At 37.6% G+C, this 23,972-nt stretch overlaps 1 protein-coding gene across 12 annotated transcripts in view; it reads left to right on the top strand.

Moving 5' to 3' along the window:
* The window catches only part of WDR44 (WD repeat domain 44), a 102,150-nt gene that overhangs the window by 14,191 nt on the left and 63,987 nt on the right, over nt 1–23,972 (top strand). For 9 of the 12 annotated variants that reach the window (XR_013412585.1, XR_013412584.1, XM_077987902.1 and 6 more), the window contains 1 exon segment: nt 17,937–17,970. Coding sequence is in view for 9 of the 12 variants with exons in the window: in XM_077987902.1 (XP_077844028.1) it covers nt 17,937–17,970 (34 nt within the window). In the remaining 3 variants the exon portion in view is untranslated. 12 annotated transcript variants of the gene reach the window in all.

The following is a 23,972-nucleotide window of genomic DNA, read 5'->3' on the forward strand; positions in this document are numbered from 1 at the left end:
TATGATTGCCTAGCACTTATTTTTTTACTGCTGTTTTTAGACTTTTCAGATTTAGTTGGGATTATCACTTTTGGTAATAGTCAACTTAAAATATTAGTAGTCAACTTAAAATAGGACTGTGAGAATGAGAGTGATACTGTTACAAATGATTTGGGTTTGAAAAGCCAGCAGATGATTTTTCTCTTAGATGCCATTTCTTCAGTTTGAGTAGTACTGTCTTTAGGTTGAAGGTGCTTATATACATTTCAACTCCAGTGTACAGTATTACATACCAAAATTTAAAAGCTGTGCACTTAGAGCAAGATTTAAGAACAAAGCAGAACAGTCTCTTGTTCTCTAAACTTGAAGTGTTTTTAATTTTTGGTTCAACCTAGGGTTAGTTTTGTTTGTTTTTATTTTTGTTTTTTGCTTCATTTTTTGTTGTCGTCGTTTTTCTGCCTGGCCTCAGTGGGCCCAAGAAAGAGTTCTTGTTAAATGTTTTCCGAGCACCAGATACCCGATTCCCTGTTCAGACTTAGCACTTCAGTGTTGATCTTAGTTTGCTATCAAATCTTACTGTTTCAACTTGCTGGGCTTTAGAAATCAAAACTCTTTAATTAGTTGCTTACTTTAATGACTGGCTAAGTCCTTATCTATGCTCATACCCTGTTCACCTCAAGGACCTTAGAATCCTAGCACCTTCTTTGTACAGGCAAGCTATTCTTTGCTCTGCTTGATTCAGTTCCTTGGTGCACTGCTTAAGCTCATCTTACTTTTGTGTTTCCCTTATAACAAAGGATAGAGGGGGATAAAAACAAAATCAAGCTGTAGGGTAATTTCCTGGTGAACCTTTTGTAGTCACTTTCATGTAAGAAAAGTGTTTCCCAAGCAACCAGCTTTATTCTAGCTGACTCACTTTATACTCCCTCCTTCCATGTCATTGCTCCTTTTTACCTCTTTAGGAGTCTGTTAGGAATTTTGCAACCTGACAAAAGGCTTCTGCAGAGCCAACCACCTTTTTTTCCTCAGGGCCTGAAGAAAAAGTGAGTCTTCTTACTGACAGGAAAAGAAAAAGAGACCTTGTTAGTCAATTTTTTTCTGTATGTTCAATTGTTCTGGTATATTCTTTTCATTGAGTATAATGAAAAGTCTGAAAATAATGGTAAGTGTGAGATTGCTCTCATATTTCCTTTTTGTACTTTAGGAGGTGGTTCTTTGAGTTCCTAGTTGTTTAGTTGAATATGAAGCAGGTGGCAAATGTAGGTTTAGTCTACACACTGATTCCTTCCTATTCGCAGAATGGTTTGTGTGTTTGTTTTTAGATAATCTTCAGGTAGGGAATAGAAAAACACCAAGCCCAAGAGGCAGAAGAATCTGTCTATAGCTAATGAGTGAGAAACTAACTGTAGGATGGTTTATGGTCTCTGGTTCTTTGAAACCACAGAAATTTAAAGTTATTTTTAAAAAGCCAACTTGGCTGGGCACAATGGCTCATGCATGTAATCCGAGTCAGGCAGGGAGGCCAAGGTAGACAGATTTCTTGAGCCCAAGAGTTCAAGAACAGCCTGGGCACTGTGGCGAAACCCCATCTCTTCAAAAAAAGAAATAATAATAAAAATTAGCCATATGTGGTGGTGCACACCTGTAGTCCCAGCTACTCTGGAGGCTGAGGTGGGAGGATCACTTGAGCCTGAGAGGCGAAGGTTGCAATGACCTGAGATCATGCCACACTGCGCTACAGTCTGGGCAACAGAGACCTTGTCTCAAAAAAAAAAAAAACAAAAAAAAAACAAAAAAACAAAAAAAAAACTACGCCTAAGCACTTACACCATTATTTTAAGTCCTGATTACCTTAAGGCCATACCACATGAGGGCTGAAGATCTGAGTTTAAAATTGGAAAAGGTGTTCCTATAATTGCCTGGAGAAAAACCAGTAATTGCCCAGAGAAAAACCACTTGCAGAAGCTATGAAAAACCAAGTTAGATTCCTACTATAGTCGGCCATGTCAGTAGCTGATTTCAAAATATGAGTTTTGCAGTAAGCCAAGCAAGACAGTGCAAGTAGCTTCTGTTTGGGGAATCTAATCTATATGGGTTCTTAATACATACTTGTATTGATTGCCATTCAAATCTAGGAGTTATTAGTGCTTCAGTTGTGGGAAAATTGTGAGATTATGCATTGACAGAATTGAGAAGCAAATTCTACTTCGTGTTACAGAAGACTCATCAGATTTTAGATTGATATAGAAATAATATAACTGAAATATTTCTACTACCCTTTTTGTAAAGTGAGGAGACCGTTCTAAAGTGACTTTGTATATGTAATAACAATCCCTTTTTAATGACAAAATAATTTTAATTGATATTTATCTAGAAAGTTGGCTGTTGATGGTTATTTGACATGTACAGGTTGACCTCATTTTGAACATGTTGACTGAGAACAGTTTCAGTGATTATAAGTCAATTCACGTATCTAGAGATTTTGTCAATGTGTTACAGTAGCCATATTGGTTTTGTGGGGCAATCTAAGCCAAAAATAATGAAGCTGTTTATACACCTTCCTGCTTTTTGCTGAGCATTTTTGATAAATGTACATAATACCATACATACAGTATTTGCATTTAAGCCTATTCAGTGCATGCACAGTCTGGAAGAGCTCTGACTGAATAGACACGTGCAAATTTTTTCCCCATTCAGTGAACACTATTAAAAAATCAGATGAATATTTATACAATGGCATTGGCCATGCAATTCTTCCTGCTTTGTCCCTTTATCACACACTAACAGAATGTAGGATTAATTATCCACCTAATTCACTTGGGGGTGGGGTAGAGTTGCTGGATAAAGTACAAGACACTCAGTTCAATTCCAATTTCAGATAAACATACTAAAAATGTGTTCATTGTTTATCTGAAATTGGAATTGAACTGGGCATCCTATATTTTTAATTGCTAAATCTGGCAACCCTAGGTGGGGAAGAGGGAGGAGACTAGTAGATATAGGCACAGTTGTGAGATTTAAATACACCATGCGATGACAAGAGTAACCTTTACTGTCACGGGAATACTAAGGTTTTTTTTGGTGCAATGGTGTTTATTTTAGTGTCTAACACTTTTTTTTTTTTTGGAAAATGCGTCAGTGCTCAAAGCTCAAAAATAGTAAAATGTGGCTTGCACCTATAATCCCAGCACTTTCGGAGGCAGAGAGGCAGACAGATCACCTGAAGTCAGGAGTTCAAGACCAGTCTGGTCAGCATGGCGAAACCCCATCTCTACTAAAAAATACAGAAGTTAGCCGGGCGTGGTGGCAGGCACCTGCAATCCCAGCTGCTTGGGAGGCTGAGGCATGAGAATCGCTTGAACCCAGGAGGTGGAGGTTGCAGTGAGCCAAGATCACGCCGTTGTACTCCAGCCTGGGCAATAAGAGTGAAACTCCATCTCAAAAAAAAAGGGAAAAAAGAAAAAAATAGAAAAATGTAACAATATATTGTTTAGGGATACGTGCATGTATGATGAAACTATTTTTGAAAACAAAAAATTAAGGGAACAATAAGTGAAATCTGGGATAGTGGTTACCTCTAAGGGAGCAGCAGGCAGATGGAATAAAGCACATAGTAGCTGCACTGGTATTAATGCTAATTCTCAGTTAATGTGGTGAGTGACAAGATGTATTTTTTTATGCTAAATAATTACATGTACACATTGCACATATCAAATATAGAATAACATTTTAAAAGATAAGTTAAAACAGAGACTTCAATAAGAAAATTAGCCTGTGTGCAACATTTAACTGTATATACTTTCTAAAATAAATCCAAAATCCAAAAAGTAAGGTCAAAAGGCATTCTGAAATTTTACCAGTTGGCTAAAGATTATATCGAGCAATTAATAGATTCTAGAATGATTACTTGTCTGCTGTAATACATCTAACATAATTAAACTCTTTGGTTTGTGAAAATTTCATTTTTATTATTTGATGTCTACAGTGGTGAATCTTCAGTTTTTGTCTTTACTTGGAAAGATTACTGATTGTTCAGATATATTATACACCAAATTAAAGGAAAGAAAAACACCAGCTAGAGCATGCATTAAGTGATTAATTCAAATGAGCTAGGCATAAACTTTAGGATTCCTAGAACAAAAAATCAGAAATCTGGTTTTTTTTAATTTATTTTTAAAAGTTAGATTTCTAACTCCTCCTTTGTAAAAATTATTACAGCAGTCTACAATATCCATCAGTAAGCAGAAAAATTCATCTTTGGCCGGGCGCGGTGGCTCAAGCCTGTAATCCCAGCACTTTGGGAGGCCGAGACGGGCGGATCACGAGGTCAGGAGTTCGAGACCATCCTGGCTAACACGGTGAAACCCCGTCTCTACTAAAAAATACAAAAAACTAGCCGGGCGAGGTGGCGGGCGCCTGTAGTCCCGGCTACTAGGGAGGCTGAGGCCGGAGAATGGCGTAAAAACCCGGGAGGCAGAGCTTGCAGTGAGCTGAGATCCGGCCACTGCACTCCAGCCTGGGCGACACAGCGAGACTCCGTCTCAAAAAAAAAAAAAAAATTCATCTTTAGCAAGTGCCAGTTGAGAGCAATAAGCTGAAGTTAGTGTTTAGTGTAAATTTATTTAGTGTTTTAAAGAACTTCTATAGTCTTATATAATTTTGTCTTGTAGAAATAGCTGGAGGGTCTATTCTAGAAAGCCTATCCAAATATGTCCTCTTCCCCCACTTACATACACACTTAGGTGCCCCTCCTCTGTATTTCAAGGTTATCATGTGCTTGTGTCTCTCATTGCAATTGTTACCTTATATTGAAATTATCTGTTATATTTTCCTCAGCTTATCAGATTATGACCTTTCTGTGGGCAAGGGCTGGATCTTTCTCACCCTTTATATTTCAATGCCCGAAAGTGCCTGGCACATGGTAGATAACCAATAAGGATTTGTTGACTGAATGAAGGGACCTAAAGGCTCAACTAATACAACTCCTTCATTTTACAGGTGTGGAAACTGAGGTTTAAAGAGATTGTGACTTTAGAAATAGAAACAAGACCACAGAGATTGTCTGTTCCAGCCTTCTGCAATATCCCTATTGAGACATCATTGAGTTTCTGTTTTAATACTTTATCAAGGAGGCAGCTCATTGCTTTTTGTAAACTCAAGTTGGTACTGAGATTGTTAGGTTGAACAAAAGCCTATCTCTTTGTAATTTCTACCCTTAGTCCTAGTTCTGCTGCATGATGCTTCAAACATTTGAAAACAACTACTTTTCTTCCTTATCTTCTTCTGGTTAGCCATCCTTAGTTCTTTATATCATTCCACTCAGTTTCTAGATAGTTCTTTATATCATTCCACTCAGTTTCTAGAACATTCACCAAATCGATTTCTCTTTTGAATATGTTCTATTTCATCAGTGTTCCTTTTAAAATGAATCTCAAAAAGTATATGATGTTCCTAAGTGTGCTTTTATCAGTAAGAAGTAGAATAGAATTTACCATTCCCCTTGCTCTGGACATGATAGTTCTGATAATTCAGCCTAAAAACATAGTAGTTTTGGCAGCCATATCACAGTCTTTGTCTGAGCAATCAACCAAAATACCCAAGTGTTTTCACATGATTTGCTGTTAAGCCATGTGTCTCCCATCATGCATTTTACATTTATCCCTACTGCATTTCATACTGTTAAGATGTGACCCATTGTTCTAGCCCATTGAAATATTTTGGTTGCTGGTTGCAGTGGCTCATACCTGTAATCCCAGCACTTTGGGAGGCTGAGGCGGAAGGACTGCTTGAGCCTGGGAGGTCGAGGCTGCAGTGAACCATGATCGTGCCACTGCACTCCAGCCTGGGCAGCAGAGCAAGACCCTGTCTCCAAAAAAAAAGGAAGTATTTTGGGGTCCTGTCAGCCAGTATATTACCTGTCTCTCCCAACTTTGTGTTATCTGTAAATTTAGTAGATATGCCGTCAGTGTTCTCATCCAAGACATTAGTAAGAACATCAGGTAGGGTAGAAAATTTAGTGCTTAAAACCAGATTTTTGTGTGTATACAATATTCTCTTTTATTCTAGGCTGGTAACCCTATCAAAAAAGGAAATTAGGTTAATCTTGCATGATTGGCTTCCGTGAATGCTTGCTGACTCTTAATGAGTATCTTTTCCCCTTGCATAGGGCTCTTAAACAATTAAACAGTGCTTAAGAAATTTGTTTGGAATTGACATCAAATCAATCTGTCTGTAGTTGGTGGCATCTAGGCATCTACCTGCTTTACAGAGTTGACTGTTAGTGTTTTCTTTACATCATCCCCTTCCATTCCCCTGATTCTTCAAAGATTTTAGATGGAAATTGAGCTCTGTAAATTCTCAGATACACTCGGACATAATTTGGGCGAGTAGAATGGAAGTCACCTATAATATTAATAGTTAGGTACTTTTATTTCCTTGAATGCTTTGGGATTCAGTTTCCTCATTCTACAATTTGTTTTTCCCTTTCTGGTTTGACTATCAGTAATCTTAATAGAATAAAAAAGTGGAGATAGCCTTTTACATTATAATAATGTATACTTATCAATATATAAGTAGACCTGCACTTTATATTTGTTGTGCTTGTTCTGAGTATAAATTAAAGAAAATCTTTGTCTCCAGTATTTTTTTAAATCTTAGCACATTCTGAGTGCCAGCCTTTCTGATAATGTTCTTACAGGTTTTTGCAATTTTTCTTGGATTTCTGCCCATTCCATCCTTCCAATCTCTCATGCATGTTTTAAAAAAATATATTTCTTCTGACATGTCACCATGGAGATGTAATCAACAAAATTCAGACATGAGAAATTCTACAGGATGAACAACCTACTTTCTTTAACACATGAATTGCAAGAAATAAGAGAGATTGAAGGGGAACCTGCTGATTTATTGAAAGAGACATATCAACTGATTGTAATATACGGATCTTATTTGATTGACATAAGCCAAATGTAAAAAAATTTGGGCAGTCTGGGAAGTCTGAATGTTATATAACAGCGTGTTATATATAATATATATAATCTCTTAATATAATATATTGTATATAATAAGGAATTGTTAAATTTTATAATAGTGTTGTGGTTATGTTTTAAAAAGAAATCTTTGTCCTTTTTAGATGCGTACTGAAATATTTATGGTTAAAAATGAAATGGTTTCTGGGATTTGCTTCAAAATAATCTGGCTGAGGGGTGGAAGAGGAGTACTGATATTGATCATTGTTGAACATGATCAACATGTACATTTGGGTTTATAATATTATTCTTTCAATTTTGTATATATTTGAAATAGCCATACGTAAATGTTGGAAAAACTCCCCCTAAATATTTATTGTCACATAGATTTGTACTGGCAGATTTGGGACTAAAACTCAGGTCTCCTGTTTCCGCTCTTTTGTTTTATTGTGTAGCTAAAATTATAGCTCTTGTACTTTCAGATTGATGTCATGTTGTCCTTTCAGTCTCTGGGACCCCCAGGCTTTCCCTGAGAAATTTGTGGTGGTACTTCTAGATAAATTAAGGCCTTACTAAAGGGCCATAGTTTCACTTGACTGGCTACCTACCTATGTGAAACCATAAGGGACATTAGACTTACTAGTGTAGAGAGGCTGCATGGGTTATTAGAAGCAGCAAAGAAACTTGGGTCCTAGTCTTCACTAGGTCTTAGCATAAGTTCTAAGATGGCAGGGACCATGTCTGTTTTGTTCACTACTTTATACCCAATACCTGGGACCATGCCTGGTACATGGAAACAATCAGTAAATGTTGAATTAATGGATTAATTTAACCCATGGCATCATTTCCCTCACATGTAAAATGAGACAGTTGGTCTAAATGATTCTTAAGTTTCCTTCAGATACCAAAAAAAAAAGTACTCTTGCCTTCTGACTGATTTTTTTAAAAATCCTTTTAGGATTTTAAAAAGGATTACTGTGAATTTCTTTAACACTAGGTAATATCAGTAGGTAATGTGCTCACTTTGAATAACTGTGATAGAAAAACCACAGTTGTTATATTGTATCGAAATCTTTTTAAAAATAGACTGCTGTAATATATTTTCTGTCAAATTGGTATTTATTTCTATAAAGTACATGGATACCTTTCTCAACATACTAAATTAGAGAGTCAGGTTTAGCAAGTTCCAAAGTGTAGCCATCTAAGAGGGTTACTAAAATGTTCCCTTTGTTTGCATACTTGTACTTTTTGCTTCAGTTGTATTGAATGCAGTACTATTATGTCAGAGTTTATAAAGAATTTGACATTTTGCTTCCCATGGAAAAATCAGTGGGCAACTTTTGGTTAAGTTGTAGTTATTGTCATCTTAATCAATGACTAGGCTCCTATCATTGGGAATAATGACCTTATTATGAAATTTTGCTTCACGTATCTGAAGGTTATCACTCAATCAGGTCAGAGTTTATTAAAGAAAACTAATTCCTATACTGTTTTATAAAATCACCAGAACAGTGTTTTGAAGTCATGTACATTTTTTGAAATAGTGACTTTATATATATATAATATATCTAATTTTTTTTTTTTTTTGAGATGGAGTCTTGTTCTGTTGCCCAGGCTGGAATGCAGTGGCGTGATCTCAGCTCATTGCAACCTCTGCCTCCCGGTTCAAGTGATTCTTCTGCCTCAACCTCCTGAGTATGCTGGGACGACAGGTGTGCACCACCACGCCTGGCTAATTTTTTTTTTTTTTTTTTTTTTTTTTTGGCAGAGATGGAATTTTGCCACATTGCCCAGGCTGGTTTCAAACTCCTGACCTCAGATGATCCGCCCGCCTCGGCCTCCCGAAGTGCTGGGATTACAGGCATGAGCCACCATGCCTGGCCAAAAAAATTTCTATAATTAAAATGCTAAATGAATAGGGACTGGAGAAAGCATGTGATAAACTATTTCATATTCAGACATGAGCTTTGTTAATATAAACTAAATGTTAGTGTATGAAAATAATTTTCTTTCTTTCTTTTTTTTTTTTTTTTTGAGACAGAGTCTTGCTCTGTCGCCTAGGCTGGAATGCAGTGGTGCGATCTCGGCTCACTGCAAGCTCTGCCTCCCAGGTTCACGCCATTCTCCTGCCTCAGCCTCCCGAGTAGCTGGGACTACGGGCACCCACCACCACGCGTGGCTAATTTTTTGTATTTTTAGTGGAGACGGGGTTTCACCATGTTAGCCAGGATGGTCTCGATCTGACCTCGTGATCCGCCCACCTCGGCCTCCCAAAGTGCTGGGATTACAGGCGTGAGCCACTGCGCCCGGCCGAAAATAACTTTCTAATAGAAAACAGGATATAATACATTAAAATGTTCTATTTATATTGAAAGTTGCTGAAGTACTAATCTTAAAATTATCTTTATATTCAAAACCTAAGTGGAAAACACACTAAATTTTAGTATTTGATCTGTAAGCCATGTGGGTTTTTTAGTAGAATATCAGTACTTATTTGAATCAGAATTCATTTTGAAGCTGTTTCAGTGCTGCTTTTTATGTTTAAATTCAGTTCCTGCATTGATAGACACTGTCTTCAATTTCAGAAACTATGTTGCAAAATCAAAAATTTGCTGTTTTTGACATTAGACAATGATTTTTTAGATTTAACCCCAAAAGCATAGGCAACAAAAGCAAAAATACACAAATGAGATTGTGTCAGACTAAAATTGGTCTGATAAAATTGCACAGCAAAGGAAACAACAGTGAAAAGACAACCTACAGATTGGGAGAAAATATTTGCAAAGCATATGATATGGTTTAGATGTTTTGTCCCCTCCAATTCTCATGTTGAAATGTGACCTTCAGTATTGGAGGTGGGCCTGGTGGGAGGTGTTTCAGTCATAGGGCAGATCCCTCATGAATGTCTTGGTGCTGTCCTCACAATGAATGACTTCTTGGCCTGAGTTCACGCAAGATCTGGTTGTTTAAAAGTGTGTGGCATCTCCTCCTCCACTTTCTTCCTGTCTTGCTATGTGATGCACCCCTTTGCATACCACGATTGGAAGCTTCCTGAGGCCCTCACCAGGAGCAGATGCTGGTACCACTCTTCTTGTACAGCCTGCAAAACCATGAGTTAAAATAATAAACCTCTTTTTTTTTTTTTTTTTTAGACGGAGTCTCGCTCTGTCGCCAGGCTGGAGTGCGGGGGTGCAATCTCGGCTCACTAAAACCTCCAACTTCCTGGTTCAAGGGATTCTCCTGCCTCAGCCTTCCCGAGTAGCTGGGATTACAGGCATGCAGCACCATACCCAGCTAATTTTTGTATTTTTAGTAGAGACGAGTTTTCACCATATTGGCCAGGATGGTCTCGATCTCCTGACCTCGTGATCCACCCGCCCCAGCCTCCCAAAGTGCTGGGATTACAGGCATGAGCCACTGTGCCCGGCCTAAACCTCTTTTTTTTTTTTTTTTTTTAATAAATTACTCAGCCTTAGGTATTTATTTATAGCAATGCAAATGGACTAACACACCATACATCTGATAAGGGATTAATACCCACAGAATGTAAGGAATTCAGATAACTCAGTAGCCAGAAAACAACCCAATTTAAAAATGGGCAGAGGACCTGAACAGACATTTCTCAAAGGAAGACATACAGACAAATGGCCAACATAAGAACGGAATCGTGTCATATGTGGCAATATGGATAAACCTAGAAGACATTATGTTAAGTGAAATAAACCAGGCATAGGAAGACTGCTACTGTATAATCTCACTTATATATGGAATGTAAAAATGATGAACTCATAGAAGCAGAGAGTAGAATGGTGGTTGCCAGGGGTTGGGGGAGTAGGGAGCAGCTGGGGAATGGGAAAATATTGGTCAAAGGGTACAAAGTTTTAGACAGACAGGAGGAATAAGTTCTGGAGAACTATTGCACAGCATGATGACTATAATAATTATGTTTCAAAATTGCTGAGAGAGTAAAATTTGAATGTTCTCACCACAAAAAAAGATCAGTATGTAAAGTGAAAAATATATTAATTTGCTTGATTTAAAGATTTACCATATTTGTAATTAGTATTAATATGTTGGAAGTTTGAGTTTTGTTTTGTGTCTGCTGTTAGGTGAGCAAGGAAGCCTAGCCCTTGAAAGTTATATTTTTGTTCAACTTTGTAAGAAGCATATTTATTTTTTAAATATTTATTGATCAGATAGTAAATGCATCAGAAATATTTGATTTAAAGGTGCCCTATGATGAAAGCTTTGGAAAGGAAAAGTGAACTTTTGAAGCTCTCATTTTGGTTTGTCAGGTTTTCTTTAAAGTGGTACATACCACCAGTACTCAAATATGTCTACGTGTAACTTCAGAGTTTTCTGAAAAATTTTCCATGTATGTGTGGTTTAATAATGTTATTTTATGTAGATATTTGAACTTTCTCTGGGAAAAATTACCTTAATATGTAAAAAGGATAAATCTAATTTACCCCATTTAGTATCTACAGAATATTTTGAAGAAATATTTTTCTATTTCTCTTTTTTTTAGCTCCCTACTATCACTGGAGAAAAAAAATATTTTTCTAGTTAACTAGATGTAGCATTTCTGGGTATGTACATGTATGTCAGATTATATCCATGTTTTATATATTTCAACTTTAAGGGAAATTAGAGGATATAATATTTAGATCATTAATCATGGTACAAATTATATCTTCACTCTCAAACTAATGAAGGGTCTTAAGACAAAATTCCCTGAAATTATAGGAACTCTAAAATCCCTTGCTTAAGATATTTCTGCTAGTTAATGAGAGAGCTAAGAGTAGAACTTAATTTTCTTGACATCTAGTTCCCCATTTCTGCCTCCCATCCCCAAACTTGAACATGAATAGTTGTTTTCTTTAGGCACATAAACACTGAAATAGTCTACTGTTATTGTCTCTACTTTGACATTAGAGACTTATTTACAGAGAATTATTGAGTTGTTTAAGGATACTGAAGATTAATAACACCTCACTTATCTGGTGGCCACCTCTGTGGTAATGACAGTTCTCAAGATACAGCTGAAAACAAGAAGTAAGCATTTTAAAAGCCTCTGAACAGTTCAATTAAAAAACAGTGCCACACAAAATAAGGTTATGTATATAAAGTCTCATGGGGAGACCCTTAGGATCCCTAGATTCTCCCTTCACCATACAATTTCATATTAAGGAAATCTGATTTCCCAGCTCAATGCAGATTAGAAGCACAAGTGAGAAGGATGTTGGGAAGAAAGCTTTTAAATGCAGGCGCATGGTTGACTGTAATAAGCAACTGTTTATCGGCTGGGTGCAGTGGCTCATGCCTGTAATCCCAGCACTTGGAGAGGCTGAGGAAGGCAGATCGTCTGAGGTCAGGAGTTTGAGACCAGCCTGACCAACATGGAGAAACCCCGTCTCTACTAAAAATACAAAATTAGCCAGGATGGTGGCGCATGCCTGTAATCCCAGCTACCTGGAAGTCTGAGGCAGGAGAATAGCTTGAACCTGGGAGGTGGGGGTTGCAGTGAGCCTAGATCATGCCGCTGCACTCCAGCCTGGGCAACAAGAGCAAAACTCTGTCTCAAAAAACAAAACAACAACAACAAAAGAAGTTACCACTTAAAGTGAGGAAGGAAATATAAAACTATAAAACACAGACATTCCGGGCATGGTAACCTAGGGTCCTTGAAGGCAAATAAATCTGCACTTTAGTGTCCCTAAAGTGTATCAAAATATATAGTGTAGTATTTGAGTGTGATAATTAAGAAGGAAAATTGTATATCCTTTGTTTAAGAAGATATTTTCAGGGAAAGAGTACTGAAACTATAAGGTTTAGCCTACTCATGTACTTATTTACAAGCTGCTTTTGAGATTTTAAATTCAAAAATAGTTATATTATCAAAAATTTGGCACTCAAAAGCTTCATCTCTCTGGAAATTTTACATGTGGAACATTTCATTATTTCATTCCCTAACAGTGCCAAGGCAATTAGGTGTTAATTGTAGTTGTTAAAGGCAGGTCAGGATTCAGAGCCTTTGACTTAATCAGTTTAGTTCAATTCAAGAAGCAGCGCTAATTGCCTTTACTTTGGTGCTCATACACAGCTCCAGTTACAGTGTTTTCATAATTATCTTCTTCTAAGTCCTTACCCAGAAAGGAGGCAATATTGTAAAGTGGTTGAGAGAATGGGCTCTGGAGTCAGGCTTCCTAGGGTCAAATTCTGGCCCTACTGTTTACTAGCTGTACAATGTAAATGACCTAATCTGACTCAAGCCAGTTTTTTGTTCTGTAAAATAGAGAAAGTAATATAACCACCTAATAGGAGGACTGTGAGGACCAAAGAAGCTAAAACACGTCAAGTGTTACAGTTTTTGGCAAATGCTTAATAAATGATGGCCATTGTTTTATTATTATTTTTTTTTCATTATACTTTAAGTTCTGGGATACATGTGCAGAACGTGCAGGTTTGTTACGTAGATATACATGTGCCATGGTGGTTTGCTGCATCCATCAATCCATCACCTACATTAGGTATTTCTCCTAATGCTATCCCTCCCCTTGCCCCCCACCCCCCGACAGGCCCCAGTGTGTGATGTTCCCCTCCCTATGCCCATATGTTCTCATTGTTCAGCTCCCACTTATGAGTGAGAATATGCGGTGCTTTATTATTTTTACAAGGCCCCTATTAGGGAAGTTTTGTGTGGTAATACTAATGTTTTTTATTGCTTCTTAGGGTGAAATGAATTGGTTTTTTTTCATCTTGGCACATGATACAAATCATTTTAGCCAACTTTACAAGTTATAAATATGCCTTCACTTTTTACTAGGCATTAATGTTTTATAAATGGATTTAGAAATTTGTCACAAAAGAATTCTACTCTCACAGACTACCCTGTTAAAGACAGTTTTAGGCTTAATAGACTTGAAATTGTAGTAGTTTGAAATGTTCCTACCTACCAAGGTCTTAACAACTTTGTAACATTTTAAATATACCTCAAACATGAGTGTCTTTTGTTACTAGTTTTTTATTTAGTGATGTCACCCAGTTGCAAGCAGGATCCCATTTTAATCACCAGCTCAATATGATATGGCTTTTTCATGTTCCCTGTTGTTAAATGTGCTAGAACTTGACAGGCTGTGGGGGACCTTTGCTGTATTCCAGAAATTGGTTTCAGGCTCCCCACTACTGACAGACTGCCAAAGTGCCTTTGAGAAACTTGGAGCATTTCAGAGCTGCTGAAGAGACTACACTATCATGTGTGCCCCATGTACTCACTCACTTCATCCTCATAGCAGTTCTATGAAATAAATGGTTTTACCCCCTTTTGCAGAGGATGAGATCGAGGCTTGGAGAAATGATTTGATCACACATAGGATAAATAGTAGAAACAATATTGAAGCAAGGTTCCTCTGCTCAAAAGTCTGTATTTTACTGTCTCCTTGTCTCTCAAAAGGAAATAATAAGTAACTCTGTATAGTTTGTACACAGTTATATGTAAAGCCCTACCAGAACCAATCCAGAGTATTTCCATGTGTGTCAGTAATTAACCAATAACTTTGATCCTTTGAATCAACAGCCAGAGAGTACTGTTTTTGAAACCAGTGACACACAAGAAATAAATGTGGCTTCCTGGTTTTTTGTTTGTTTGTTTGTTTGTTTGTTTGTTTTGACAGACAGCTAAAAAACCTGTTCAGATATCTCAAGGTGTGAGGGTTGCTGGAAAGGTCAAGTTTCTTCCCTTCTCTACCTCATATGGGGCTTAATTTTAAAATATCTTACCCTTCTTGCCTTTATGCCTTTGTTGCAGGTGATTGGCATTCTGAATTTGTACCACATGGAAATTTGTGCCCCTTAAAGGTTTTTCAGGCTAGGTGCAGTAGCTCACCCCTGTTATCCCAGCACTTTGGGAGGCTGAGGTGGGAGGATCGCTTGAAGCTAGGAATTCAAGACCAGCCTGGGCAACAAAGTGAGATCCCGTCTTAAAAAAAAAAAAAACGGTTTTTCATTTTTGCTTTTTAATTGTTGTTGTTTTGATTGCACTTGTGTTATTTAAGACATCGATTTGTGTGGAATCTTCTTTCTTTTTTTGAGTATGGATTAGCTTCAGTCCTAACTAATCAACTCTAGATAAATAGGATTTTGATACATTGCAGTGTAAGTTTGTCAGGGGACCCAAATAATTAGCAATATATGTTTTCATTTCTGAAAATTGTTCTTTGTTAACACATATTTATATTGACCAGACATTGTAATTAAATGGGTGCTATTTTATGACAACTACTTTTTTTGTTTTCTAAACAAATTTAACCCCCTCCCCCAAACTAGAATTGTATCTCATTTATCTTTGTATCTCTAGTCTTGGTACATAGTAGGTAACTCATAAATGTCAGCTTTGGGTGTCTGGTTTTGTTTTTTGTTTTGAGACAAGGTCTCTCTCTCACCCAGGGTAGAGTGCAGTAGCACAATCATGGCTCATGGCTTCTGGGCTCAAGTGATCCTCCTACATCAGCCTCCCAAGTAGCTAAGAGTACAGGTGTGCAACCCCATGCCTGACTGGTTTATTTTTATTTTGTAGAGATGGGGTGTCACTATATTGCCCAGGCTGGTCTCAAACTCCTGAGATCAAGCGATTCTCCCGCCTTGGCCTCCCAAAGTGCTGGGATTACAGGTATGAGCCACTGCACCTAGCCTGTAAATGTTTGTTGAATAAAGGGATTAATTTTTTGTTACTCAAAAGTAATTTTTTTAACAAACTTAAGTTTTTATTAGAGGTCAAGGATTTCTCTACCAAATGTCATTACCCAATTTGGCATATAAAAACATGTTAGTAGGACTCATTGCTTCTCTTGCTTGTGCTACAAAATATGACTTTCAGGAAAAGTCACTTAATCTCTTGGAATCTCAGTTTCTTGATCTGTAAAAAGAGGCTGTGTGATTAGATCATCTTGAAGGTGCCTTTCAATTCAAATTTGCATCATGTAATCATTAGATTTTACCCAAAAAATTAGGAACGGCATATTGATTATTTAAAACTTTCTTATTGCATAACCCCAAGGTATAACTAAGTAGCCTTATGCTTTGAAGCAGATATCAGACTGTTCCTATTCAAAAAAATAATGTGGGGGAAGGGGTGAAATGGTGAAAAGTTACTTTTAAAAATTATTACATCCAGGCTGGGCATGGTGGCTCCCTCCTGTAATCTCAGCAATTTGGGAGGCTGAGGCGGGTGGATTGCTTGAGCCCAGGAGTTCGAGACCACTCTGAGCAATATGGCAAACCCCGTCTCTATACAAAAGTGGAGAAATCAGCTGGGCATGGTGGCACATGCCTGTAGTCCCAGTACTTGGGAGACTGAGGTGGGAGGATTGCTTGAGCCCAGGAGGTTGAGGCTGCAGTGAGCCGTGATGGTGTCACTGCACTCAAGCCTGAGTAACAGAGTGAGACCCTGTCTCAAAAAAATATACATTACATCCAGAGTAGTCTGTTTAAGAACAGTCTTGCTCCAGTAGAAAAATGAGCAGAGAGCAGTACACAGTGGTTCGTTCCTGTAATCTCAGTACTTTGAGAGACTGAAATGAGAGGATTGCTTGAGCCCAGGAGTTCAAGACCAGCCTGGGCAACATAGTGAGACACGTCTCTACAAAAAAAAAAAATACAAAATAGTAGCTGGGTGTGGTGGCACATGCCTGTAGTCCCAGCTACTCAGAAAACTGAGGCTGGAGGATCGCTTGAGACCTGGAGGTCGAGGCTGCAATGAGCCAAGATCACACCACTGCACTCTAGTCTGGGCAACAGCGAGACTCTGTCTTTAAAAAAAAAGAAAAAGTAAAAACTGAGAACAAAAATGGGTATCTGTCTTCAAAAGCGATATAAATGTCTAATACATATGAAAATTTTCATCCACACTGGAAATCAAAGTACACATTAAAACACCAATGAGATATACTTTTGCCTGTCAACTTGGTAAGAAAAAGTTTAAAACAACATTCATTTTTGGCGAGGGTATTAAGAAATAGGCATTCATAGAGCAGTAGGAGTGTAAACAGGTACAACTGTTACAGTTGGCAGTTTGAAAGTTTCTCAAATTTCTGGAAAGTTTGTATACTTCTGACCTCTAATCCCACTGCTAGATAAACTTATTTTAAGGAAATGTATTATGGAGGTGCACAAATTTTCGTTTATAAAGGTATTTGTTGTAGTGTTATGTCATATACAAGTATATATACATATGAAGACAAAAGATACTGAAATCTCTAGGTGATAAGATTATGTATGAATCACGGTAATTTTCTTCTCTTTTTTTTTTTTTTTTAAAGAGATGGGATCTTGCTCTCTCCCCCAAGCTGGAGTGCAGTGACACAATCATGGCTCACTGCATTCTTGAACTCCTGGGCTACAGCAATCCTCGTGCCTTAGCCTCCCAGGTAGCTGGGTCTACAGGCAGTAGCCACCACACCTGGATAATTTTTAAATTATTTGTAGAGACAGGGTCTCATTCGGTTGACCAGACTGGTCTTCTCCACTTTTTTTTTTCTTTTTCTTTTTGAGATGGAGTCTCGCTCTGTCACCAGGACTGGGGTGCAGTGGCATGATCTCGGCTCACTGAAACCTCCACCTCCCGGTTCAAGTGATTCTCCTGCCTCAGCCTCCCAAGTAGCTGGGATTATAGGCACGTACCACCACGCCAGGCTAATTTTTGTATTTTTTGTGGAGGTGGGGTTTTGCCATATTCAGGCTGATCTTGAACTCCTGACCTCAGGTGATCCGCCCGGCTCAGCCTCCCAAAGTGCTGGGATTACAGGCATGAGCCACCGCACCCAGCCTCTTCTCCACTTTTTGTTTTCCACATTTTCTGTATGCACATAAGACTTTTCAATCACAAAATATACACACACTTTTTAAATGTGGACTTGTCTGTAATAAGTGTGTAGAAGTATTTCTCTTCTCATCTCCTCTATTCAACACCTCCTTACTTTTATTTCTGAACAGGTCTCCAGGAAAAGTTGGGCTTTCAACATTCAAGGTAAGTTGTGCTTTCTGAAAGTTATGTTTTTAGAAATTGTATACTTTTTATTTGTGTTTTTATGTAATTCTTCATTTTCTTGCTTTTGCTTTTTTTTTACTTATTTTTTGTTCAGTAATATTGTCATTATGTCCTACTTGGTATAAATAGGTACTCTAGAAATACCTAACTAAATATTATGCTGTGAGGAAGGAACTGTGAGTATTTTTTAGATTTCTACTAATTTTTACTTGTTTTATGATGTCTAGAATAAAAGAACGTGTGAGAGAGTGTGTGTGTGTGTGTGTGTGTGTGTGTGTGTGTGTGTGTGTGTTGAAAAAGTAATACTCGGCCAGGCATGGTGGTTCACACCTGTAATCTCAACACATTGGGAGGCTGAGGTGGGCAGATCAGTTGAGGTCAGGAGTTTGACACCAGCCTGGCCAACATGGTGAAACCCCATCTCTACTAAAAAAACAAATGCAAAAATTATCCAGGTGTGGTGGCGCAGACCTGTAGTCCCAGCTACTTGGGAGACTGAGGCAGGAGAATTGCTTGAACCCAGGAGATGGAGGCTGCAGTGAGCTGAGATCATGCCACTGCACTCCAGTCTGGGCGACAGAGCGAGACTCCACCTCACAAAAAAGCAAAACAATACTTGCGTGACAAAAAATGTACAGTAACTGAAATACATGTATACTTCTTGTGGGCCCATGCACCATCACTATACATAAAAATCAATCTCAGCTTATATTCAGGCAGAGGAGTTTGGTATTGAGATATTATGCCACTCAGAGCCATTTTAAGTATAAGATATCATGAAACAGAATTATTTATATCAGACAGAGTATATATTTTTTATGTATATGTGTATTTGTATGTATGTGTAATCCCAAACATGCTGTAGTTTTTTCAGTTCCAGTATACCGACCTTCTATTTATACACATTGGATACCAGTCTCTTTGATAAATTATGATATATTTATATGAAATATTCTACAGTAGTAGAAATGAATGAATTAGTTATATACAATGACATGGATGAATTTCAGCACTAGAGTGTTGAGTGGGGGGTAACTACTTATAGAAAAACATATATAGTAACTTTCCATTTATATTAAGTTCAAAAGCGTGCCAAACTAAAGAATATATTGTTTAGAGAATAGATTGTTTAGATATAAAAACATGGTAAAACTGTGAAAAATTACCAGGGAATGAGAAATACAGTATTTAGGGTATTGGTCATTCTCTGAGGGGGAGACATTGTAATGGAAATGGAGAAGGATACACAAGAGACTTAAAAACTAATAATAATGTTCTTTTTCTTAAATTGAGTGCTTAAGAAAGGTTATATCATAACGCTTTTCTTATGTTAAATAAAAATTATTTTGTATTTACTTAATATTTAATAAAAACAGTCTTTAAAAGTAATAACATGTGTAGGGTTGAAATTTACTCAGGACAAAAGGTATATGGTTGAAAATGTAGCTTTCCCCACCTCTCAAACTTCATATCCAGAAGCAATTACTGTTTTTGCTTGTAGGTCTTAAAAGCCATTTAGCTCTAAGATATTTTTATATTATAACAAATAGATTTGGAGAATTTACTTTAACCCAGTAATTATAGATTGTCCTTAACTTGAATGAAATTAGATAACAAGTATACATATTTAGTAAATAAATATGAAGTTGGATATTCATTTTTTTAACTTTTTATTTTGAAATAATTATAGATTCACAGGAAGCTTTAAAGATAATGCAGAAAGGTCCTGTATATTCTTCACCATTTCGCCAGTGGTTATAGCTTAATTATAGTACAATTTTAAAATGAGGAATTTAACATTGGCGCAATGTGAGTGTATAGTTCTGCGCCAATTTATGATATGTGTATGTTTGTATAACCAACACAATGAAGATGCAGAACTATTTCATCATCACAAAAATCTCCCTTGTACTACCCCTTTGTAACCACATCCACCACCTTCCCCATATCATCCCTAAATCTGTTTTCCGTCTCTATAATTTTGTCACTTGAGGAATGTTCCATAAATGGAATTGTATACTATGTAACCTTATGGGATTGGTTGAAAGGGTCACGATCCATCCAAGTTGTTGTCTGTATCAATGGTTTGTTTCTTTTTATTGCCGAGTAGTATTGTATGATAAACATGTACTGAGGCTATTGAGTGCATATTATGAATAACAATACATTTATTAATACCATAATATAAAAGAAGGCTTGATATAGTTCTGATTGTTGGTGATTTTACAATCTGATGGAAGAGACATTTATACAAAAGGGCAATTTATGAGGTCTTGATGTTTGTAAAATAGAATAGATGTGTTAACTGCCACAAGGGGTTTGGAGGAACGAGAGGAAGATAGAGTTGACGGTGAGAGCACTGTTACCTGGAATAGCAGAGAAAAGTTTCAGGGAGGAAATAGAACTTTCGCTGAGCTTTGAAAATTGGGAGAGGTTTGCATAGGTAGATAGAGAAAAATTGGGAAAGCATTGTAGTTAGGAAATAGTAGGGACTAATTAATATGCAAAAGCATGGGATTTACTAGGAGCATTGAAAGACTAGTGTGACCAGTGTAAAAGTTTTAGCAGTAGAGTATTGGAAAAGTAAATTGAGGCCAGATTGTGATGAGCCTTGAATGTCAGTTTACCTGATTTGATCATAATACTATGTATACATGCATTGAAACATCACATTGTACCCTGTAAATATGTATCATATAATGTGTCAATTAAAAATTAAATTATAATTTAGGAAAGAGGCCGGGCGCAGTGGCTCACACTTGTAATCCCAGCACTTTGGGAGGCTGAGATGGGCAGATCACCTGAGGTCAGGAGTTAGAGACCACCTGGCCAACATGGTGAAACTCCATCTTTACTAAAAATACAAAAATTAGCCACGCGTGGTGCCACACGCCTGTAATCCCAGCTACTTGGGAGACTGAGGCAGGAGAATCACTTGGACCTGAGAGGCTGAGGTTGCAGTGAGTCAAGATTGCGCCACTGTACTCCACCCTGGGTGATAGAGTGAGACTCTGTCTCAAGTTAAAAAAAAATTTAGAAAAGATCTCTGATCTTTACAATTTTGAAGCAGGATATTTTTGGGTTTCTTTCTTTTCTTTCTTTTTTCTTTCTGTTTTTTTTTTTTTTTTTTTTTTTTTTGATGGAGTCTTACTCTGTCACCCAGGCTGGAGTACAGTGATGGAGTCTTGGCTTACTGCAACCTCTGCCTCCTGGGTTCGATCAGTTCTCCTGCCTCAGCTTCCCGAGTAGCTGGGATTATAGGTGCCAGCCACCACGCCCAGCCAATTTTTGTATTTTTGGTAGAGACGGAGTTTCGCCATGTTGGCCACACTGGTCTCAAATGACCTCAAGTGATCTGCCCATCTCGACATCCCAAAGTGCTGGGATTACAGGCGTGAGCCACTGGGCCTGACTAGGATATTTTTGGTTTTTGAAGGTCTCACTCTGTCACCCAGGCTAGAATGCAGTGGCACAATCACAGCTCACTATAACCTTGAACTCCTGGTCTCAATGACTCCTCCCACCTGAGATTCCCAAGTAGTTAGGACTACAGACTCAAACCCCACACCCAGCTATTTTATTTTATTTTTATTTTTTAGAGACAGGGTCCTGCTAGGTTGTCCAGACTGGTCTGAAACTCCTGGCCTCAAGCCATCCCCCTCCCTTGGCCTCCCAAAGCATTGGGATTACATGAATGAGTCACTGTGCCAGGCCTAAAGTGGGATATTTAAAAAGTCAATTTTTATATGTCTTACAGCTGTGCTGCCCAAGGTTTTTTGTTGTTGTTGTTTTGTTTGTTTTGTTTTGTTTGGCTGGGGAATTAAGAAAACTGGTGGAAGGGTAGAAGAAAGTTTGGAGGAAAAAGACTTCGGTGCAAAGAAAGCTGTCAAGAGGCAGTTAAAATGTCAAGACATGAGACTCCGACAAAGGAAACAGCATTGAAAGGAATGGATGTATGGATATGACAGTGATTTAAGGGTTACTTTTTAAAACAATTTTCTCAGCAAAAAAAGAGTGGAAGTCACATTTCTAAGTTTTTCTTTTTTAAAACAAATTTCACTTTAGTAGCTTCCCTTCCGTTACTACTAAAAATTACAAGTTACCTGAATTTTTCTATAATTAATGTTTTTAGCTTAATGTTCTTTAGTAGGTAATAAGATTTCTGTGAGTGTAGATCACTTTCATACAAATAGTTTGTTGGGTGTGCTTATTAAAATTAAAAAGCTGAAATCTTATAACCAAATACTGCAGGGGGGTTATAGACAGCTCTATAATATCCAACACAGATGGAGGTAACTGTGATGTGAATTGCTGAAAATTGAATAAGCTACCATACCTTTTAAGGAAGCAAATTTTTGATACTGTGAGAGATAGGAGTTAGAGAAATTGCCTAATAGTGGGGAAGCTGGGATTTAGTAAGTACTGCATTTAATAATGGGTCAGAACATCACCAGAAGTAGGTAATGGACTGTCTCAAGTATAGCTAAGTTGGCGTTGGTTGTCTATGGACACATGCTTGGCTTGCATTCCTTTGTCCCAAAAGCCTGATCAAGGTGTTAGAAGGACCTGGACCTTATACATCACTGAGAGAGAATCATAGTTGACTATATATCCTAAGTCTGATTTTATTAAGAAGTCTTCTCTGGAGATCAGGCCCTCTGGTAGGTGCCATATCACTCCTTTAAACTTGTGACTTAAAACAGCAGAGTACCTTAGGAGTTACTATCTTTTAAAAGTTCAGACTCCAAGAGAGTTTTGTTAAAGCCAAATAAAATAGAAGTCTAATCACTGCTTGGCAGTTTTGGCTAGTGTAGGAATGTTAATCTTTTTAAGTAAATAATTGAAACAAATTAGGCCGAGTGCAGTGACACATAGGCCGAGTGCAGTGACTCACGCCTGTAATCCCAACACTTTGGGATGCTAAGGTGGGAGGATCGCTACATTCTAGCCTGGGCAACTGCGAGACCCTGCCTCTAAAAATCAATCAGTTAATCAAATTGAGGTCCAAAGATTATTAATGTGTAATTTTATGTAGCTTAATTTAGGGAAAATATCCACAGAATTATGTCGTACAATGCTTCTGATTTTCCTACTGATAAACAGTTATTAGAAAATAATTGGATAAAAATAGTGGGACAGTTGAAGGTTATTTTGCATCAACTGTTACTTATTTTTTATTTTTTCCTGTGGACCCTGTTCTGCTGAGAGCATCAACTATTCTTAATGGTGATCAGCTTCCAAGTATTTCTTTTTTTTTTTTTTTTTTTTTTTTTTTTTTTGAGACAGAGTCTTGCTCTGTCCCAGGCTGGACCAAGTATTCTCTTAATAGTGATCAGCTTCCAAGTATTCTCTCTCCACCTTGTCAAGGTCATCTTACCAGTTGGTCTTGGTTAGATTTTTTTTTTTTTCTTTTTCTTTCTTTTTTTTTTTTTTTGTTGTTTTTTTTGTTTGTTTGTTTGTTTATTTTTTTAGAGACAGGGTCTCGCTCTCTTGCCCAGGCTGGAATGCAGTGGCATTATCATAGCTCACTGCAGCCTCAGGCTTCTAGGCTCAAGTAATCCTCCCACAACAACCTCCAGAGTAGCTGGGACTGCAGGCACATACCACCATGCTTGGCTAATTATTTTTTTTTTTAAAGGCGAAGTCTCACTATGTTGCCCAGGCTGGTCTTAAACTCCAGGTCTCAGCCTGTGCCTGGCCTTCTTTCACATAAAACCAGGATCCAATTAAAGCCTATGTAAACTTAAGATGTATGTATTAACTGAAGAAAAAACAGAGCATGCATCATTCAACATTTATTCAGCAAATGATTATTTAGTGTTGGACACTGTTTTAGGTACTGAACAAACTGTAGATAGAACAAACAAGGTCCATGCTCTCATGGAACTTACATTCTAGGGGGACAGGGAAGAGACAGAAAATAAGCAAGTAAATAAGGTCATTTTGAATGAGAAGTGCAGTGAAGGAATATAGGATGATGT

The sequence above is a fragment of the Macaca mulatta genome, chromosome X (assembly GCF_049350105.2).
Source record: "Macaca mulatta isolate MMU2019108-1 chromosome X, T2T-MMU8v2.0, whole genome shotgun sequence".
Lineage (NCBI taxonomy): Eukaryota > Metazoa > Chordata > Mammalia > Primates > Cercopithecidae > Macaca > Macaca mulatta.